The sequence below is a fragment of the Podarcis bocagei genome (genome assembly GCF_964188305.1).
Source record: "Podarcis bocagei genome assembly, chromosome: 2".
In the NCBI taxonomy this organism is placed as follows: domain Eukaryota; kingdom Metazoa; phylum Chordata; class Lepidosauria; order Squamata; family Lacertidae; genus Podarcis; species Podarcis bocagei.
In genome coordinates, this window is record NC_138126.1 from 10,015,510 (window position 1) to 10,037,061 (window position 21,552).

General features: G+C 44.5%; 3 protein-coding genes across 7 annotated transcripts in view; 1 reads left to right on the forward strand and 2 right to left on the reverse strand.

The window, feature by feature from the left end:
- LOC308580851 (uncharacterized protein) overlaps nt 1-21,552 on the forward strand; it is a 132,360-nt gene that overhangs the window by 7,497 nt on the left and 103,311 nt on the right. The window lies entirely within an intron of this gene.
- LOC308580782 (uncharacterized protein) overlaps nt 1-21,552 on the reverse strand; it is a 144,562-nt gene that overhangs the window by 6,260 nt on the left and 116,750 nt on the right. Inside the window, exons 1-2 of one of the 4 annotated variants that reach the window (XM_081182946.1) lie at nt 6,066-6,181; nt 1,107-3,149 (exon numbers count right to left, since the gene is read on the reverse strand). The exons of 1 other annotated variant lie outside the window; for it this stretch is intronic. In XM_081182946.1, the coding sequence (XP_081039072.1) occupies nt 1,867-3,149; nt 6,066-6,111 (1,329 nt within the window). In that variant the 5' untranslated portion in view covers nt 6,112-6,181 and the 3' untranslated portion in view covers nt 1,107-1,866. Of the gene's footprint in view, nt 1-1,106; nt 3,150-6,065; nt 6,182-21,552 lie in introns of those variants that run through there. 2 more of the 4 variants (XM_081182947.1, XM_081182943.1) reach the window with 2 other exon arrangements.
- Nucleotides 12,346-20,516, reverse strand: LOC308580626 (uncharacterized protein). Of its 2 annotated transcripts, XM_081182558.1 has the most exons (4): nt 20,415-20,516; nt 19,683-19,799; nt 17,908-18,047; nt 12,346-14,929 (listed from the first exon to the last, which is right to left on the reverse strand). In XM_081182558.1, the coding sequence occupies exons 3-4, from the start codon at nt 18,023-18,025 to the stop codon at nt 13,230-13,232; spliced, it is 1,818 nt and encodes a 605-aa protein (XP_081038684.1). In that variant the 5' UTR covers nt 18,026-18,047; nt 19,683-19,799; nt 20,415-20,516; the 3' UTR covers nt 12,346-13,229. The 2 variants fall into 2 exon arrangements, with proteins under 2 accessions (XP_081038684.1, XP_081038683.1); XM_081182557.1 differs by lacking the exon at nt 19,683-19,799.

The following is a 21,552-nucleotide window of genomic DNA, read 5'->3' on the forward strand; positions in this document are numbered from 1 at the left end:
TAACCAATCTGTTAACAGAGCTTTTTTATCCTCATATTCTTTACCTTTAATTTGTTTTCTACTTCTGTTAACAGATCTTTGTATGTTCCCCAGTTTCGTGTTTACCTCTTTTTACAGATATGGTTTCTAATGGGGAAAGCCACAAAGGTGTCTTGTTCTCTAATAAATTCATATATTTGTCCCATACTTGGTAAATTGATTTCCTTATAATGTGGTTCAGGAATCCCTTGTGTACCTTTGTTTTCTCATACCAAAATTCAGCATGCTAACCAAATCTATTACCACGTCCTTCCAGATCTGATACTTCAGTATTGTTTAACAGTATCCATTAGCCAATAACGTGCAGCCCATTGTGTAAATAATGTATATAAAGCAGATACTGTGGGGGAACATTCGTTCCTCCTCATCACTATGAGCTGAATAAAGAGCATGAAATCCACTCTCGACTCCGAGTATATTTCACACCTTATAAACAATAAAAGCACAATTCTGCATTTGTTATCTTTTTCTGTTCTTCCTTTAAAAAAACAAAACGAAACAAGAAATCAGTCCCTGGGGAGAAGATGTTCCATGATGATTAGTAGGCCCTGCTTAGTCAGGCCTTTGCAGGAGACGTCCAGGCCTGGTTGTTCTTCACAGCAAAACAAAAGATTTGTGGACCATAAAAAGGTGTGCTTCTTCATTTTAAAAGCACTTTATGTACCATTTATTTTGCTTGTGCATCTCACAAGTCATGGAGCTCTGCTGCCGCCAATTAACCATGTTTTCCAAGTCCTGGGGAGGGACAAGCCCCGCTCTCTGACCCCTGGTCACCTTCCTCTCTGTTTTCAGAGACTTCACATCCACGTTGAAGTGTCTCCTCTGCTCTTCGGGGCTGGAAACTTCCCCTCCCCCCCCCAAAAGGGATAAATGAGATTTTCCAGAAGTTGTACTTTGCACCCAGTGGTCCCAACTCCACCTTCAGAAAAGGGCAGCCCAAATTATCGAGGGGATGGAGGAACTCCGCTGTGCAGAAAGGTCGCAGAATTGGGAACTTTTTAGTTTAGAGAAAAAGCAAGTAAGAAGTGACACGATTATAAAATTGTGCATTGTGTGGAGAAAGTAGGTAGAGAAAAGCTTTTTATTTCTCCTAGCGCTAGAATTCGGGGGCGTCACAGGAAGCTGAATGGTGGAAGAGTCAGGATATATAAAAGAAACCCTTCGCACAGTGAGGAATTAAGCTATGGAACTCACTGCCACAAGAGGCAGCAATGGACTGCTGTAATAGAGGATTTGAGGAACCATTAAGGAGTACTCTTTGGGTTCAGTCAGTCAACCGGCTTGTAAACTATGCTGTTTTCAATGTGCATTTTATAGTTGGCTTCACTTAGCAATGTTTTCTTTTGAAATGTTCAAGTTGTTGTTGTTGTTTGTTAACTTTGTGTTAAATATGTATTCTGTAGTCGACCTCCTTTGTAATGTTTTATTTTGAAATATTTTAAGATAATATTTTAGTTTCCTGTTAAATATGTTGCTTTGACTGTATACTTTATATTTGACATTCTTCAGAAATGTTTGATTCTAGATTGTTTTATTGATGTTAAATATGCAATAAACTGCTTTGAGATTTTTTTAAAAAATATCAAGCGGTACAGAAATAATAATAATAATAATAATAATAATAATAATAATAATAATAATAATAATAATTTGGGGGGAAGTCTAGATGGCATCAGTGGACCTCACTGCTCTCCCTTGTCAGTACTCCCTCTCTCCTTATCCCCCAAACTTGCTGGGCCCAATTTCCCTAATGGCAGAGGGGCTAGCAGCTTGGCTCCCTCTCCTTGCTGCTTCCACACATTTGGAGAGGGCATACACCAAACATTTCTAAGATTTAATCCCTGTATGAGTTCTTTGATGCGACTTAAGGGAGCTACTCTGACTGAAGCTCCTTCCACACTCTAAACATGTATACGGTTTCTCCCCTGTATGAGTTCTTTCATGTAACTTAAGGGAGCTACTACACCGGAAGCTTTTTCCACACTCCGAACATGTATACGGTTTCTCCCCTGTATGAGTTCGTTGATGCAACGTGAGTTGGCTACCGCGACAGAAGCTCTTCCCACACTCCAAACATTTATAAGGTTTCTCTCCCGTGTGCAATCTTTGATGCAAGGTAAGGCTGCAACTGTAGCTGAAGCTCTTTCCACACTCCAAACATGTATATTGTTTCTCCCCTGTATGAACTCTTTCATGCGAGGAAAGGTAGTCAATGCGAATGAAGCTCTTGCCACATTGCCAGCATTTATAAGGTTTGCTGCCTCGATGAGTTTGTTGATGTCTAGAAAGCCCATTGCTGCGAGTGAAGCTCATTCCACACTCCAAACACGTATGCGGTTTCTCCCCTGTATGAGTTCTTTGATGCGACTTAAGTGCGCTACTCTGACTGAAGCTCCTTCCACACTCTGAACATGTATACGGTTTCTCCCCTGTATGAGATCGTTGATGCGAGGTAAGGGTACCATTGTCACTGAAACTCTTTCCACACTCCGAACATGTATACGGTTTCTCCCCTGTATGAGTTCTTTGATGCGAGGTAAGGGCACCACAGTGACTGTAGCTCTTTCCACACTCTGAACATTTATAAGGTTTCTCTCCTGTATGAGTTCGTAGATGCAAGGTGAGGGAACTACTTTGACTGAAGCTCTTTCCACACTCCAAGCATTTATACGGTTTCTCCCCTGTATGAGTTCGTTGATGCAACATAAGGCTGCTACTCCAAATAAAGCTCTTTCCACACTCGGAACATGTATACGGTTTCTCCCCTGTATGAGTTCTTTGATGCCTAGTAAGCTGGCCACATTGACTGAAGCTCTTTCCACACTCGGAACATGTAAATGGTTTCTCTCCTGTGTGTACTCTTTGATGTAAAGTAAGAGCTGAGCGACTACCCAATCTCTTTCCACACACTGTGCATTCATGCTTTTTCTCCTCTCTGGGAATTTGGTTTTCACCATCCTGAGACATACAAGAGTCACCCTCCGGCTTCTGCTTTCGTCTCCCCTCTCGCCTGCTGCCTCCATCTTTAACCCTCAGCTTCCTTTGCTCTTTCGATCCTTTTGGTGACACTTCTGATTGTTCCCCTTCTGCCAGCATCCCGTCAACATCTCCTGATGGAATAAAAAGGCAAACTGATGAAATGCTAAAGGAATGTCTTCACCCCAATCATTCAGTCAGGACACAGAGATCCAGGTTCCAAGGGCCTTGTGGCAGTTCCCTCCCTGTGAGAAGGGAAGTTGCAGGGAACGAGGCAGAGGGCCTTCTCGGTAGTGGTGCCCACCCTGTGGATCGCCCTCTTGTGAGATGTCAGATAAATAACTATACAACTTTTAGAAGACAACTGAAGGCAGCCATGTAGAGGGAAGTTTTATATGTTTTATTATGCTTTTATATTTGTTAGAAGCCAGCTAGATTGGCTGGGGCAACCCAGTCAGATCCATGGGGGTACAAATAATGAAAGCATTAATATGGGATTATTATTTATTGATATGGTATTATTATTTATTGAGTTTATATACTGCCCTATACCCGGAGAACTCAGCATGGTTCACAGAAAAGATCGCATCATATATAATCAGAATAAAAACAACCCAATAACACCCCCCCAAAAGAGCCACGTTTGAAAAAGACTATAGGATGTCAAACATATCAAGCAAAAGCCTGGTTAAAAAGGAACATGTTTGCATGGCACCTAAAGGTGTATATTCCTTCATGGATCACTGCCTTGTCGTGGTGAAGGGGCTTGAATAACTCAGCTATGACCTATGCCGTGCAGGGCCACCTAAGACAGACAGGTCAGCCAAGAGTTTAGACTAAATGTGATCCACCTGGAGAAGAAACTGGCAACCCAATCCAGTATTATGCCATAAAAAAGGAGAAGCTTTGAGAGGAAAGTGAGTTTCCAAGGCATGCTCTGATTAATGGGGTCACGGAGAGTCGGACACAACTAGGATGACTAAACAACAACAAAGGTGTATAAGGAAGGCGCCAGGTGAACTTCCCTGGGGAGAGCATTCCACAGACAGACAGCCACTGCAGAGAAGGCCCTGTTCTCGTGTTGCCACCCTCCGGACCACTTGAGAAGGAAGCCCACGAAGGAGGACCTCAGGATCCAGCTAGGTTCATCTGGAAAGAAGCAGCCCTTGAAGTATTGAGGTGGTACTTGAAGTATTGTGATCCTGAGCCATTTAAGGCTTTATAGGTCAATACCAGCACCTTGAATTGAGCCCGGAAACTAATTGGTAGCAACCTGGCCGCTGAATTCTGCACTAGCTGAAGTTTCCAAACTGTCTTCAGAGGCAGCCCTACGTATAACGCATATCTATATCTAACCTTGAAGTTACCAAAGCATAGACAACGGTAGATAGGCTATTCCTGTCCAGATAGGGGTGTAGCTGGGCTACCAGCCAAAGGTGATGAAAGGAACTCCAGGCCATCTGAGCCTCGAGCAACAGCAAAGGATCCAGGATTACCCCCAAGCTATGAACCTGCTCCTCCAGAGGAAGTGTAACCCCATCAAGAGCAGGTGACCTTCCAGCCATCTGCTCTAGGGAACCACCCACAAACTGAGCCTCACTCTTATCTGGATTGAGATTCAATTTGTTGGCTTTCATCCAGTCCATTACCGAGGCAAGACACTGGCGGGAGAGGGTGTTCAGGGGTATTAGTAGTAGTAATACAGTGGTGCCCCGCAAGACGAACGCCTCGCGAGACGAAAAACTCGCAAAACGAAAGGTTTTTTCGTTTTCGAGTTGCTTTGCAAGACAAATTTCCCTATGCGCTTGCTTCGCAAAACGAAGCTTGCCCCGCAAGCTCCGGGGACAGCGGGAAGCGCAGCGCATTTTTCCCGCTGTCCCCGGACCTCTTTTGAAGCAAGGGGCGGCGCGGAGAAGATCACTTCTCCCCGTTGCCAGCCCCGCAAGCGCAGCGCATTCCCCTCTTTCCCCGGACCCCTTTTGAACCAAGGGGCGGCAAGGGGGAGAAGTGATCTTCTCCTCTCCGCCCCTTGCTTCACAAGAGGGGACAGAGCGGCGCTTCCCCTCTGTCCCCAGACGGTCTCCATAGGAACGCATTGATTGATTTTCAATGCATTCCTATGGGAAACCGTGCTTCGCTAGACGAAAAACTTGCAAGAAGAAAAAACTTGCAGAACTAATTAATTTCGTCTTGCGAGGCACCACTGTAGTAATAGTATTAGCCTGTCTGTATAAGGCCTCAGCCACACTTGTAATTTTAATGTGGACTTGAAGTTGCTTGTTTCTCCTTTTTTTTTAACCTCTTCTGCCCAGAACTCCTCTTGCGGAAACTGCTGTATTTAATTGAAACACAGTTTTAAAATGTGTGTGGTTTTTTTTTTGGGGGGGGGGTTATTGGGTTGATTTTGTTTATGTTTTGTTTATGTACTTTGAGGTTTTTATATTGCAATTTTATCCTGTGAACTGCCCTAAGGCCTGTGGGTACAGGGAGGTATACAATTTTAATAAATTATAATAAAATCAGGCCGGATAAAAATTATGACAAGTCCCAGGGGCAGCCCCAGCAGAAGGTTTCCCAATGCTTAAGGGTTTGCCTTGACCCCAAGCCCTATGGGGAGCCCAAGGAAGGTCCCCCACCTGCCCAAGTTGGCCTGCAGGGAGGAGAGGAGGAGAAAGATCCTCCCTTCCATTGGGAAAAGATGTCCTACCCCCATACAAAGGGGGAAAACCCTATAAATGCATTATTTTAGCGGAATTATATACAGAATGCATTAATTATGGTAAATGTAAATATTTGGGGAAATACCCTTTGCAAAAGCGTGGGCATTAGGCGAGATCTGCACCAAAATGCTAACCAATTTTCAAGAGGTCTTTAAAAATAATAACGTGAAAATCTGGATAAATTGACGACGAGAAAAAGGAGACACAGAAAAAAACTTACATTGAAACGCTTTGCCTAGTAGGGGTTTTTTTTTTAATCCCTCCCCACAACTCCCTCCAGCAGCACCCCCAGTCTCTCCCCCAGTTATAATACATAATAATATGACGCACCTCCAGCGCCTCCGCGAGGAAGGAGAGCGGCCGCCGTGTTCGGCATCTTCCCCGGGGAAGCTCCTATTTTCCCGACAGCCTTTTTCCTCCGCTCTAGGAATCTCAGCTCTGTCGCCGCTGCTCTTAACCGTTTCGGAGCCGAGCGGCAGGAGCCTCTGGGCTTCTCCGGGCAGAGAACGAGGAGAGGCGCTGGTCTCGCCTCTGGAAAGCCCCGCTGGATCAGCTGCACGGGAGCCCCAAATACTTTTCTAAATTATTTTAAAAATATCTATATTTTTTATTTTCAATTTTCAAAATAACATTTTCCCAAATTTGCCATAAATGTCTTCCCACCTGGCCCCCCTAGTTTCCGTCCCCCCTTTATTCTCCTTGCATATAATTATATTTCTCCAATTAATTTCAACTTCTTTTCCCCCTCCTAATTCTATTCTTAGTTCAAACCTTACCTGCTAATGTTTTGCCTCTTTTACAGTGTTATTTAAACGTGTCTGTTGAGTTTTCCCATTCTAGATTGAATTTTTTCTCATCTTGGTGCCTGATCTTCACGGAAAGTTTAGCCATTTCGGCAGTCAGTCATCTTAGTTATCCATTCTTCTTTCGTTGGGAGCTTTTAATCTTTCCACACCTGTTTCTTCTGCTTCTTAATCTCTTCCTTTATGCCTATCAGTTCTGAAGACATTACTGAATGAAAGCATCATATAGCATTTTGTGTTTAACCATGTAGTAAATAATAATAATAATAATAATAATAATAATAATAATAATAATAATAATAATAATAATAATATTTGTATACCCCACCCATCTGGCTGAGTTTCCTTAGCCACTCTGGGCGGCTTACAATCGTGTGTTAAAAACAATACAGCATTAAATATTAAAAACTTCCCTAAACAGGGCTGCCTTCAGATGTCTTTTAAAGATAAGATAGCTACTTATTTCCTTCACATCTGAAGGGAGGGCGTTCCACAGGGTGGGCGCCACTACCGTGAAGGCCCTTTGTCTGGTTCCCTGTAACCTCACTTCTCGCAAGGAGGGAACTGCCAGAAAGAATAAATGAGCATCTCTGACCCCATCATGCTGCTGCTGCTGCTCTGAGTGAGTGCTGGGAGGACCGCTCCCTTTCCTGCCAACTCCATCTGGCCTAGGGAGTGGGGCCTGCACTCACCGCCACAGTTTAGAGGCCTAAGCAGCTCCCTGCAGCAAGTGACAAAATGGTTTTAAATGTTTTAAGTGCTTTTAATTTGCTGCACTTTAAATGGTGGTTGTTGTTGTTTTAATAATATCCTATAATTTTATTGTTTTATTTCTGCCTGGGTTTGGAGAAGTATTTAGTCAGGGTGGGGAGTAATTTAATTTTAGCACTATTGTTTCTTGCTTTGCTTTTTTATTATTCTGTTAAGTTATTATATAGTTTGTATTTTGCTTTTTAAGGGGAAGGGTCAGGGCTGCCTGGGAGTGGGCCTCAGCCAATAGAATGGCTGGGGCAGGTTCCACAGGGGGGAATGTATTGGGACACCCGATCTCAGTGATCACGGGCAGGAGGAGGAGTTACGCTAAGACCAGACTATGTCATTACCGAGGAGGCAGGGTTAGTCGTTGTTTGAGGACTATCCCTGCCTCCAGGTCTGGTCCTGACTGGAAGGATACTGGAATCAGCAAGGGAAACCCACATGACCTGAAAGTGTTGCTGTGCAATGCCAGGTCAATGATGAATAAAACCACTGCCATCCACGACTTGATTGTGCATGGAGTATTTGACCTGGCATGTGTGACAGAGACCTGGTTGGATGAAGCAGATGGGCCTGTCCTTGCCGCTGCTTGCCCACCAGGTTTCTCTTACGCATAGCAACCCAGGTCAGGTGGGCGGGGAGGGGGGGTTGCAGTGATTTTTAGGAAGTCATTAGTCTGCACCAGGCGTCCTATTGGGAAGGCCCAGTTCTCTGAGTGCATGTTCTGGAAGTTGGGCAATAGGGGCAGTACAGGATTCCTATTGGTGTACCAATCTCCCCGCTGCACCAAGGATTCCCTGTCTGAGCTGCTTCAGGTCGTGGCGGATGATCTCCTCGAGACACCTAGCTTGGTTGTCCTGGGGGATTTTAACATCCATGCCGACAAGACCTTACAAGGCGCCGCTCAGGACTTCGTGGAAAGCATGGCCTCCATGGGGCTGTCCCTGAATAAGTTTGGCCCAACTCATAGCCGCGGACATGCCTTAGACTTGGTGTTTACCTCTACGGATGTTGGTGATCTGACACTAACTAAAACCAAAACAAAAGAAGTGCCATGGTCAGATTATTTCAGGTGCAACTGGACTTCTCCGCAACCCTCCCCCTCTGCAGGGAGGTGGGACCGATTCGGATGGTCCACCCCCGCCACTTAATGGATCCAACTGGTCTCCAGAGAGTGGTAGGGGATGTTTTATCCCAAGTTGATGGCCTCTCAGCTGATTCCCTGGTGGCCCGCTGGAATGCGGAGTTAACCAAGGCTCTGGTTATTGACTATCTGGCTCTGAAGCGCCCTCTCCGATTGCATGGAGCGCGGACAGCCCCGTGGTTTTCCCGGGGCTGAGGGCGATGAAAGAATAGTTGAGACGGCTAGAGCGCCGGTGGCGGAAAACTCACTCTGAATCAGACTGGACATGGGCTAGAGCTCAACGTCGAGCCTACCCAGTGGCAATGGTGATGGCGAAGAGGGCCTTCTTCACCACCTCCGTTGCATCTGCAGAAAACAATAGCGGGAGACTTTTTCAGGTGGTTCGCAATCTATCGGAACCACCTGTACCACCGGGGCTTGGTAGGGACCCCAAGATCTCCTGCAATGCTTTTGCAAAGTTTTTTTGCAGATAAAGTTGCTCAGATTCAGAAGGAGGTAGATTCCACCGTGGGAGCAGGGCCAGGGCGGGAGAGTGCTAGAGTTCTGTCTAGTCCTGTTAGATGGGATCAATTCCAATCTGTTACCTCCGAGGATGTGAACAGGCTGCTTGGACAAGTGAAACCGACCACCTGTCTCCTTGATCCTTGCCCATCCTGGCTGATAAAAGCGAGCCGGGAAGGGCTGGGCAATGGGCTCTGCGGGTAGTGAATGCTTCCCTCTGTGAGGGAGCCTTCCCAGACCCACTGAAAGAGGCCGTTATTAAACCGCTTCTTAAGAAAAACATCTTTAGACCCAGCCAATTTGGCTAACTATCACCCAGTCTCAAATTTAACATTCTTGGGCAAGGTGATTGAGCGAGTGGTTGCCGAAAAACTCCAAGCACGCCTGGAGGAAACGGACCATTTGGATCCCTTCCAATCGGGATTCAGGCCTCACCATGGGACTAAAACTGCCTTGGTTGTGCTGGTTGATGATCTCCGGCGGGCTAGGGACAAAGGTGAGAGCTGTTTCCTAGTTCTGCTGGATCTCTCAGCGGCCTTTGACACCATTGACCATAACATCCTTCTGGACCGTCTTGAGGGGCTGGGAGCTGGGGGCTCCTTTCTCCTGGGCCGTGTCCAGAAAGTGGTGTTGGGGGATGAGTGTTCAGACCCCTGGGCTCTCACTTGTGGGGTGCCTCAGGGTTTCGTCCTCTCCCCCATGCTTTTTAATATCTATATGAAGCCGCTGGGAGAGATCATCAGGGGGTTTGGGCTGGGTGTTCATCAGTATGCAGATGACACCCAGCTCTACCTCTCCTTTAAATCAGAACCAGTGAAGGCCGTGAAGGTCCTGTGTGAGTGCCTGGAGGCGGTTGGAGGATAACTATGCTTTCCTCTGCTTAAGAAATTTCTTGACGCTAAGACCCGTTTGAGAGTGGAAAGTTTCTCCAAGCAAAATTACCAGGTTTGTCCTTGTTTTCCTGCTCATTGTTTGGAGAGAAACAGACTGCAAGCCGGGTTCGGACATCCCAGTAAGTCAGACTCTGGTGTCTTCTCAATGGAGCAATGTCAGAAATCCGGGAGCAGCCAAAAGGTGTTACCGTATTTTAGCAGTGTATATACCTTGGGGCTTCCCGTTCACACGAAGCCATCACTTTAAAAAAAAATTTTTTTTTATTTGATTTTACAAATTCATTCACACTCAAAATAACAAATAATAAAAATTGTACAAGATTCTTCTGAATCTCAAGACCTCCCTCCTCCCCTCCATGGGTTCTTTAATTAACTTTTTCAACTGCATACTATAAATCCTAATTTTTCAGTCCTCCATTATATCCAAAGTCTATGTAACATTACAAGAGTTATTTAAGACCTGCCAAAGAATTCAAATATTTACAGCAGTCTGCCAAATATGATATAAATTTCTCCCATTCTTTGTTGAAGTTTGATCTTCCTGGTTTCTGATTTTCCCAGTCATTCTTGCCATCTCTACATAATCCAGTAGTTTGCCTGCCAGCCCACCCTGGTAGGGATTTTATCGTTTTTCCAATTTCGGGCAGGCAGCTTCCTTGCAGCTGTTGCTGCATACATTAACAGTCTTTTCAAAAAGGCTTCTGTTGTTGTTTTTTTAACAAACATTATTTTAAACAGTTTCCCCCCAAATTCGTTATATATCATTTCCCATATTTCCTTTGTTACTTTACAGTTCCACCACACATGATAAAAGGTGCCTTCCTTTTCTTTACATTTCCAGCAAATATTTGAACTTGTCCTGTACATTTTTGCTAATTTACCCAGGAGTTAAAAACAAGCTGTACATCATTTTCATATAATTTTATTTTGATGTATAAGGTAAAGGGACCCCTGACCATTAGGTCCAGTCGTGGCCGACTCTGGGGCTGCGGCGCTCATCTGACTTTACTGTCCAAGGGAGCCGGCATACAGCTTCCGGGTCATGTGACCAGCATGACTAAGCTGCTTCTGGCGAACCAGAGCAGCGAACCAGAGCAGCACACGGAAACGCTGTTTACCTTCCTGCTGGAGTGGTACTTATTTATCTACTTGCACTTTGACGTGCTTTTGAACTGCTAGGTTGGCAGGAGCAGGGACTCACCCCGTTGTGGGGATTCGAACCGCCAACCTTCTGATCGGCAAGCCCTAGGCTCTGTGGTTTAACCCACACCGCCACGCGCATCCCTATTTTAATGTATAACACGCTGTAAATTTCAAATCCCCTCTCCATAATTTTTCCCATGCTGAAAATGGAAAAATCACTTATTTTAACTGTGGTTTAACATGGCATGTGAACCTCACCAATGTCACTGAAGCACCAATCTGCTGCAAAATGTAAGTGAAAGTAGAATGATGGGTGATGTTTCACCTTAATTGGAATATTTACAATAACGTATATTTACTGAAGGGAGAGGGGAAGGGTTAATCATTAATATTATCTGCACATAGTAAATTTCTGCACTAAGCTTACTTCTGCAATTGTGGTCAAGCTGCTAGCAAAGACTGCAGTTGCTTGCTAAATCTAATCAGACAGGTCAAAAGGCCATTTCCTGCCTTGCGCTTCTGCTTCAGTAATGCAAGATAAGAAAAGACACGTACAAGGAAGAGGGGAGGGGGTGCTTAGCCAGCAGAAAGACACACGTACAGGGGTAAGAGGAGGGGGTGCTTAGCCAGCAGTGCTTAGCCAGCAATATAGATATGCCCTAAAAGGGAATAAGTTGAAAACTTGCCAGCTGATTGGGGAAGTTTTGGGGGAGGTCTGGGAGGTGGGTGAATACTTTCAGGTATAAGAATGCTTGCTGAACACTGTAAAGTTACAGCCAGATTTCAGAAGCTATTCTGCTGGTTGTCTCTGTGCACAGATTGCAATAAACTCTTTTCTCCAAAGAAGCAGTTGCTTTCCTGGTACTTTTTTTGTACTCTCTTCGGTTCTGGGCAAGCGGGCAAACGATTCCCTGGTGAAATAAGGCTTCATTACGACTGGGTGGTCTACGGAAACTGAGCACAGAGCCACACCATTGAAAGCATATCCAATGCATATTTAAAGCAATTTCTTCCAAAGAATTCTCAGAACTATGGTTAGGCCACCACAGAACTATAATTTGCAGTACCCTTAATGTTGTTGTTATATTTATATCCCACTTTCCCCCCACAAGAGGGTACTTTCTTCCATATGTGGGAGTTATGTAAGGTAGCAAAAGCTTTCTGATAAATGATTTATAATGAGCTGAAAAAAATGTTGAAGATAACTTTTGTTAAAAATACACAGAAGCTTTACTTTTAGGAATATTTGGGGGAGAGGTACCCAAAGAACAGAAAATATATATATATTTATATACATTACAGTCGTACGTCAGGTTACATACGCTTCAGGTACAGACTCCGCTAACCCATAAATAGTACCTCGGGTTAAGAACTTTGCTTCAGGATGAGAACAGAAATCGCGCAGCGGTAGCAGGAGGCCCCATTAGCTAAAGTGGTGCTTCAGGTTAAGAACAGTTTCAGGTTAAGAACGAACCTCCAGAACGAATTAAGTACTTAACCCGAGGTACCACTGTACTATAGCTGCCCAAATGATTTATGTCCAGAGATGGAAAGAAGAAACAGTTCCGACAAAGGAGGACTGGAAAATAAAATGGATGGAATATGCAGAAATGGTGAAACTTACCAGAAGAATACGAAACCAAGAAGAGAGATTTTTTGAAACAAAATGGGGAACATTTGTTGATTATTTGAAGATACATGGTAAAACTTGAAATATTAGCAGGATAGACATAAATTCATGCAGTAAGAAATAATTAAAAGAGAACATAACGGCAAATCAGTAAACAGGTTTGAACTGGATATGCAGTAATAAAAATATACAAAGTAAGTAACCACAGAAAGGAGGGGAGGGAAGTCGAAAGAAACGCAGATCAATTTTGCTACAAATTTTTGTAAAAATATTTGTAAAAGGTGAAAACAAAAAATAAAATTATATTAAAAAGTAATTAAACTATAGCAGAATTAAAACAATATAAAAACAAATCTATTAACACACAGGTAGTAAAACAACAACAGCCCAGCCCCATTAAAAGCCCTTTCCTTAAAAAACAAAAACAAAAAAACCACACCCCTTAATAATCTACTTTTCCCAGGATTTCTGAGGGAAAGTCATGTTCTTTAAATGTGTTGGATGTGCTTTGAATCTATGGTGTGGATCTGGCCTAAGAGGCAACACATGATATGTGGTTTCTCTTGGGTGTGAAATCTGAGAAGTTGTACTTGGGTGAACGTTCTTTCTAGGCGTAATGTGTTTCTATACTTCCTCCTCTTCATGAGTTCTCTTATGCTTACTGAGGTATGATCTCCTTTTAAAGCATTTTCCGCACTCGGAGCATTTGTAGGGCTTCTCCCCGGAATGAGTCACTTGGTGCTTACTGAGGTTTGAGCTCGAACTGAAGCACTTCCCGCACTCGAGGCATTTATACGGTTTCTCCCCCGAGTGAATTCTCTGATGACATGTAAGGTGTGTGCTTCGACTGAAGCTCTTTCCGCACTCTGAGCATTGATACGGCTTCTCCCCTGTGTGGATTCTTTGATGAAACGTGAGATTAATCTTCTGATTGAAGCTCTTTCCGCACTCCAGGCATCTGTACGGCTTCTCCTCTAGGTGGATTCTCTGATGAGAAGTGAGGTCTTTGTTCAGGTTGAAGCTCTTTCCGCACACCAAGCATTTATAGGGCTCCTCCTCCGAGTGAGTTGCTTGATGGTACATGAGGATTGTGCTAGAGCAGAAGCTCTTTCCACACTCCAAGCATTTATACGGTTTCTCTTCGGAGTGAGTCCTCTGATGCATACTGAGGGTTGTGCTGTTGTTGAAGCTTTTACCACACTGCAGGCATTCGTAGGGTTTCTCCCCCGTGTGAATCCGGTGATGGTTACTGAGGCCCGTGCTCAAACGGAAGCTCTTTCCGCACTCCGAGCACTTATATGGCTTTTCCCCTGTGTGGATTCTCTGATGGGTAATAAGGTCGGCGTTCTGACTGAAGCTCTTTCCACACTCTGCACATTTATAGGGTTTCTCGGCCGTGTGAATTCTCTGATGTGTGGAGAGGGCTGAGCTCTGACTAAAGCTCTTCCCACACTCCGAGCACGTATACGGTTTCTCCCCTGTGTGAATCCTTTCGTGATAAGTAAGACTAATTTTGACGCTGAAACTCTTTCCACATTCTGAGCATTGGTACGGTTTCTCTGCCATGTGAGTCCTCTGGTGCATAGTTAGGCTTGAGTTGTGACTGAAGCTCTTCCCGCACTCTGCACACTTATACGGTTTCTCCCCTGTGTGAATTCTCTGATGAGCAGTCAGGCTCGTCCTCACCGTGAAGTTCTTCCCACACTCCGCACATTTATAGGGTTTCTCCCCAGTGTGAATTCTCTGATGACGAGTGACATACATCTTCTGACTGAAGCTCTTCCCACACTCCAGGCATCGGTAAGGCTTCTCCCCAGTGTGGAGGCTTTGATGCACGATGAGGGTTGTGCTGCGACTGAAGCTTTTCCCGCACTCCAGGCATTTATAGGGTTTCTTCCCCGTGTGGATTATCTGATGCTTCCTAAGGTCCGAGTTCGAACTGAAGCTCTTTCCACACTCCAGGCATGGGTGCACTTTCCCCGCTGTGTGAGTTCTTTGATGCCTGCTGAGGTTTGTGAACCAACTGAAGCTCTTTCCGCACTCCAAGCATTTATAGGGTTCCTCCCCTTTGTGGATTTTGCAATGAGCTCTGAGTTTAGACCTAGAACTGAAGCTTTTCTGACACACGAGGCATTGACTGGTCTTCTTTCTTTTATCAGTTTTTTCTGGGGTTGTGATTTCAAGGCAGCCACTGCCCTGGGAAGCAAAGGGTTTTTCCCTCCCCTGATTTGCTTTTCTTGCTGGCTGTCTCCTCTTTCCACACTGTTCTTTTTCCAGCGACACCCCCCATAGTTCTTCCGTTTCCTCAGTTGCCCCTTGGTCACCTGTTGCAATGAAGACAAGAAAACAATAAGAGTCCATATTGGAAATGGGAACTTCAAATAATTGAAGGACCTCAGGTAATTGTTAATTGGGATGTGCTACATAATTTCTCTCATAATGTCTGTCCTGCACTTGCAAATAATTCTCTGCCCCTTGATATAAGGCAAGTGCCTTCGCTGTGCTGTTTTCAGGGCCTGCTAAAAGCCTTTTTTACACAGGTAAATCTGACAAGTACCATATTTTTCTGTGTATAAGACGACCCCTATTTTGGGGACTCTTAATTAAGAAAATGGGGGGAGATTGCCCAGAGTTGTTAAGCTTTTTTGGGGAGGGTTGCACGCGTCACCAAGAGTTTGGATTTGATATCCCGCTTTATCACTACCCGAAGGAGTCTCAAAGCAGCTAACATTCTCCTTTCCCTTCCTGCCCCACAACAAACACTCTGTGAGGTGAGTGGGGCTGAGAACCCCCCCCCCCACAAGTCAGAAATGCCTTTAAATGACTTAAACTGAGGATTTAAGACTGTGTGGAGATAATTTTCTAACCAAAGCATGTTTTAAGGAGACTGTGGAAAGTATAAGAGCTTTGGAATGACGCAGCAAAAAATAGCGTTGCCATTTTGGCAAGCTCTGTCGAAAGACTTATGTCTGGGAGGAGGGTTAGATCTGTTTTCATATTGTGGGTGAGCCTCCTCAGAGGGACTAAAGAAGGCAACAGATGTGAGACCGATGATGGAAAGAGTGATTTTATTTATGAAAGTGAAGATATATGGAAACCATCTCGATATGATGATTGGACGAACGGAAAATTCACACAGGATTAAAACTGGTGTTTACCTGCTTAAGGAGATTATCAGAAGAGATCATAAAGAAAAATAGAAAAATATACGAACAAGATGAGATGTGAGAACAGCAAGATAGGACTGGATAGAATTATTAACATTATTTGGACAGATTTATGGATATTAACGCAGCAGGAAGAAGATGATTGGAATCCCCTTCGGAACTTGAAATATGGGTCCCCTCAACAAAAATTTAAAATTCGGCTTTGTAATTCAGAATTTATGTGATGTGATGTGATTTGATTTGATTTGATTGGTTGGTTAATAAAAATTATTATTATTATTTTTTTAAAAGAGAGACTTCAGAGAAGTGTGACTAGCCCAAGGTCACCCAGCAGCTGCATGTGGAGAAGCGGAGACACGAACCCGGTTCCCCAGATTACAAGACTACCGCTCTTAACCACTACACCACACTGGCTCTCGCCGACAGCAGCCACCAATCGCCTGCCCAATTGCCTCAGCGGCAGCCAGTCAACACCAGGCCTTGCCACAGCCACCAATCACCCACAAAATTGATGCAGAAGCAGCCAATCGACAGCAGCCACCAATCACCCACCCAATCGCCGCTGACAATCTCCTGCTCGCGGCTGCAACCAATCGCCCCCCCTACACTATCTGTGTTTAAGACGACCCCCAATTTTTAACATTTTTTTTTTATCGTCTTATACACGGAAAACTACGGTATGCTACACTGTGATTTTATTTTGGAATGTGTCTTTTTAAGACTTGCTGATTTTCTTTTAAAAACCGTTTCCACTCATTTGTTTTTAAGCTTCTGGTTTTATCGTAATTTTAATGTCTCTTTTATATTATAAGCTTATTGATTGATTGATTGATTGCATTTATATACCGCCCTATACCCAGGGGTATCAGGGTGGTTCACAGAATAAAATCAAGATATAAAACCACAAAATATCTAATCAAAATAAAATCAACAACCCAATAGCCCCCCCCTCTAAACTGCTCAGGGGTTCTGATGACTGAAAGGCACATCAATTCTGTTAATAAATATATAGAAATAATATGCATTTGTGGAACATTGATTTACAATTAATGATGTCTGTTGGCTGACAAAGTGAAGAGTAACTCTACTTGACATTTGGGGAATCTGTTATAATTAAATGCAAGTCTATGCAGGAATTGAAATATGTAGTTGATGAGAAATGAAGGGGGGGAATTAATGCTAAAATATTTTTAAGCATTGAAATGGAATTAGTAATGTATGTTACATTGAGCAGCAAGTAAGGGAGGGAAGAGAAACATCATGGAAGCGGGGTGGGAAGTCAATTTTTAAATTTGTATTATACTTGAATTAATTTTATTAAAACAATAAGGACCAAAAACAATGATTTAGTTATTTGCTTGTTGTTCCAGCTCTCAGCTATTAAATGTGTCCTGCAACTGAGTATTAAAAATGGCTATTTTGATGACGCCAAGCCTTTAATATTTTGCACCAATGTATAACCATGCATAGGGAAGCGGGTGGCGCTGTGGGTTAAACCACAGAGCCTAGGACTTGCTGATCAGAAGGTCGGCGGTTTGAATCCCCATGACGGGGTGAGCTCTCGTTGCTCGGTCCCTGCTCCTGCCAACCTAGCAGTTCAAAAGCACGTCAAAGTGCAAGTGGATAAATAGGTACTGCTCTGGCGGGAAGGTAAACTGGTTCGCCAGAAGCGGCTTAGTCATGCTGGCCATATGACCCAGAAACTGTACGCTGGCTCCCTCAGACAATAAAGCGAGATGAGCGCCGCAACCCCAGAGTCGGTCATGACTGGACCAAATGGTCAGGGGTCCCTTTACCTTTACCTATAACCATGCATAACACTCTAGTGCAGGCGTAGGCAAACTCCGGTCCTCCAGATGTTTGGGACCACAATTCCCATCATCCCTAGCTAACAGGACCAGTGGTCAGGGATGATGGGAATTGTAGTCCCAAACATCTGGAGGGCCGGAGTTTGCCTATGCCTGCCCTAGTGGGTGTGTTTTTTTAATTAAATTGAAAGGTGGGAGATAAATGCTCTTAATCAACGAAGAGATATCAAATCCCACTAGAAAAGGAGAATGGGATTTGGGACACGAAAGCATAGGAACCATTCAACAAGTAGGTTCTTAACTGCTCTTTTAGACAGACACCCTTACCGAGCGAGTCCAGGATCCTGCCCTTTTCCTCCTTGACTTCTCCATGCAGAGCCGCCCGGTCAGGATCCAGGGGCGCCCAGGCCTCCTCCTCTTCCTCCTTTTTGAAATGCAGAGCCATCTCTTCAGTGGATCACCGGATCCTGAAAGGCAAGATTTCGCTTTCACGCAAAACGCAAAGACCACCGATGGCAGAATCAGGAGACAGGGCTGAAGCAAAGCTGGTACTTCTGGTCAGCAGCTGGAAATGAACCACTTGCACAATCCTTTGGGTTCATTGCCAAGGCTCAGACTTTTATAATCTGGCTGTCACAGCCCCCCCTTGTGCCCTTCTCCTCTCGCCAACCCCACTAACGATTTTAGCTGTTTACAATGGTTTATAAAATAAGATTAGGATGCGGATGGCACTGTGGGTTAAACCACAAAGCCTAGGACTTGCTGATCAGAAGGTTGGTGGTTCAAATCCCCGCGACAGGGTGAGCTCCCGTTGCTCCTGCCAACCTAGCAGTTTGAAAGCACAAAGTGCAAGTAGATAAATAGGTACCACTTTGGCGGGAAGGTAAATGGCGTTTCCGTGCGCTGCTCTGGTTCGCCAGAAGCGGCTTTGTCATGCTGGCTACATGACCCGGAAGCTGTACGCTGGCTCCCTTGGCCAATAAAGCGAGATGAGCGCCGCAACCCCAGAGTTATCCGCGACTGGACCTAACGGTCAGGGGTCCCTTTACCTTTGCCTATAAAATAAGATTATAAATGTTTCCCCATTCCTTATTGCAGTTTTGGTCTTCCTGGTTTCTGATTCTTCCGGTCATTTTTGCCATTTTGACATAGTCCATCAACTTGGACCTGCCATTCTTCTCTGGTAGGGACTTTCTCTTCTAAAATCCACATTTCCAGTACATCCCTCATACAAAATACTGAGAGCCTGGAAGCGGGACCTAGTTTAGCCAAGTCTCACCCCCAAACCACCTCAAACGTGGTTGAAATTAAGGTTTTCGCTCGGCTGCAGTCAGGCTGCACAACCGATTCTTTAATTTGCAGGTGGTGTTTTAATCTACTGGGTGCACAAAACCTCACTTCCCTCCTTTATTTTAGAAATATTATTTAATATAAATTTAAAAGAGGGAAGAGCCATTTCTGCTGCTGCACCTGAAGTTCAATATGCAGCCCCTGCACATGAAGGCTTTAATAATAATAATAATAATAATAATAATAATAATAATAATAATAATAATATTTATACCCCACCCATCTGACTGGATTTCCCCAGCCACTCTGGGTGGCTCCCAACAAAATATTAATATTAATACTACTACCTAATGGTCAGGGGTCCCTTTAACTTTTTACTGCTCGGACACTGTGTTCTGCCTGGACACTGAGGTCCGGTGCCAAGGGCCTTCTGGCAGTTCCCTTGCTGCGAGAAGCCAAGTTACAGGGAAGCAGGCAGAGGGCCTTCTCGGTAGTGGCACCCGCCCTGTGGAACACCCTCCCACCAGATGTCAAAGAGAACAACAACTACCAGACTTTTGAAGACATCTGAAGGCAGCCCTGTTTAGGGAAGCTTTTAATGTTTAATAGGTTATTGCATTTTACTGTTTTGTTGGAAGCCGCCCAGAGTGGCTGGGGAAACCCAGCCAGATGGGTGGGGTATAAATAATAAATTATTATTATTACTACTACTACTACTACTACTAAAGTTTTATTCCACGCACGTATGAACTGTTTTGGTGAGGGAGACCATGAGATGCACCTCCAACAGCCTCTTTACAGAAGTGACCAACCTTTGCAATGCTTTGGACCTCAAAATCTACCAGCCGCGTTGTTCTGTTTCCAGGTTCTTCTTCAGTTTTTCTCCCTCCTTCCCTCTCTCTGACTGATGTACCTTTCCATCCTTTCACCTGAAAGATTTAACCAGGCTGCTGAGTGCTTCACCAACTCCCCTTTTTTAGGAAAACTGATGAAACAGGCGCAATCAAAGAAAAGCCACCCATCTTAATCCCGTGGCCGTGGGTTCGAATCCCGCATTGGGATTGCTGCATTGCAGGGGGTTGGACTAGATGACCGGCGGGATCCCTTCCAACTCTACGGCATAGCTGTCAACTTTCCCCTTTTCTTGCGAGGAATCCTATTCGGAATAAGGGAATTTCCATTTAAAAGGGGGAAACGTTGACAGCTATGCTCTACATTCTATGGGTGGGAAACAGCGCCAAACCGGGATGGAGTGATGGACTCCAACTCCCATCATTCCTCATTGGCGGCCGTGCGGGCAGGGGCTGATGGGAGTTGGAGTCCTGTCGCAGGATCCCCACCCCCCACCCTGGTGCAAAAGGAGCCTAAGATCCCATTGGGGGGCAAGTAGGGGGTGGGAGGGCCAGCAGCAACCCCGCATCTCCCTGTCCTGCCTTGCAGTGCCCCCCCCCCCGCACCCTCCTCCCTCCCTGCCACCCCAGGGCTCCCCTTCAGCCCCCCATCTCCCCATGCACAGAGCTATGGGGGGGACACATACGACTGACCAGATCCTGGGGGGTCTCCGATGCAGCGCTTGAGAGAGGCTGGGCTGGAGCTGGAGGAGGGAGCTGTTCGCACAGGCTTGCATTTGCTCCGGAGGACCCTCGCCCCACTCTCCTCCTCCTTTTGCACCCCCACCCCCCAATTCACATCCTCTCTAGGACCCGGAGTCAGTTCACTTTAACCCTTAGAAGGCAGGATCGCTTCCCTCGCTCTGCGCCTCTCTGAGCCAAGGAGGGAAAATCAGTTCTAATTGCGCAGCTCTGGTCTGATTGATTGATTGATTGATTGATGCTTATTCAAAGATGTACCAAAAAAGGGAAAACGAGCGAGGTCCCAACTAAATAAGAGTGGCAACTTAAGCAGATAGAATATGTGCAGCTTGCAGACTTAACATATAGAATAAGAGAACAAGAAGAACATACGCTTAGAGAAGATTGGAAAACGTTTACTGAATATATGGGAAATATCTGTGTACAGCTGAAAACGCTGGCAACATTAAGATAAATTCAACGGTGTAAATAAGTATTGATGGATGCAATAATGGAATACTGAATGGTATAGTTTCTGAGAAAGATGCAGGGATTTATGATATGTAAAATGAACCATGGAAAGAGAAAAAGGGAAGTCCTTGATATCTTAAGGATGTAAAAATGAGTATTTTAAAGTATAAAACAGAAAATTTAATAAAAATTATATACAAAGATGTACAAAAACGCATACCTATTTTAAAGCATCTTATATACTGAAATGAAACAACTGCCTGGTCGAAAAGAGAATGAAGGTCTAAAAGTCAGAAGGAAGACATGGAAAGGAGAACACTAAGAAAAAGAGAAAGCGAGAGAAAAAGAAAAGAAAGGAAAAACAAAACAAATAAATAAAAGGACTTACAGTTCTCTGTCCTGCAGCTACATGTGGTATTCATGCCTTAAGGTCCAACCATTCTGTCATCTATAAACCAGTATTATTTCAACCTTCAAATCCAGATATTACAAGATTGTTTTCTCTTTCATGCCAAAAGCCCATAAGAAATTCCTTAGTCTTTATTTGCGCAGTAATTATTTTTCTCTAATTAAATGTGTTAACATCGGCATCTCAGCCAAATCCATTAGTTTTATTGGCCATTCTTCTGTAGCGCTTAGG

Coding starts and splice junctions, on each gene's coding strand:
- LOC308580626 (XM_081182557.1), bottom strand. CDS start 18,025: ATGGCTCTGCATTTCAAAAAGGAGGAAGAGGAGGAGGCCTGGGCGCCC. Junction 14,930..17,907: donor CAGGATCCTGGACTCGCTCG/GTAAGGGTGTCT, acceptor TCATTGCAACAG/GTGACCAAGGGGCAACTGAG.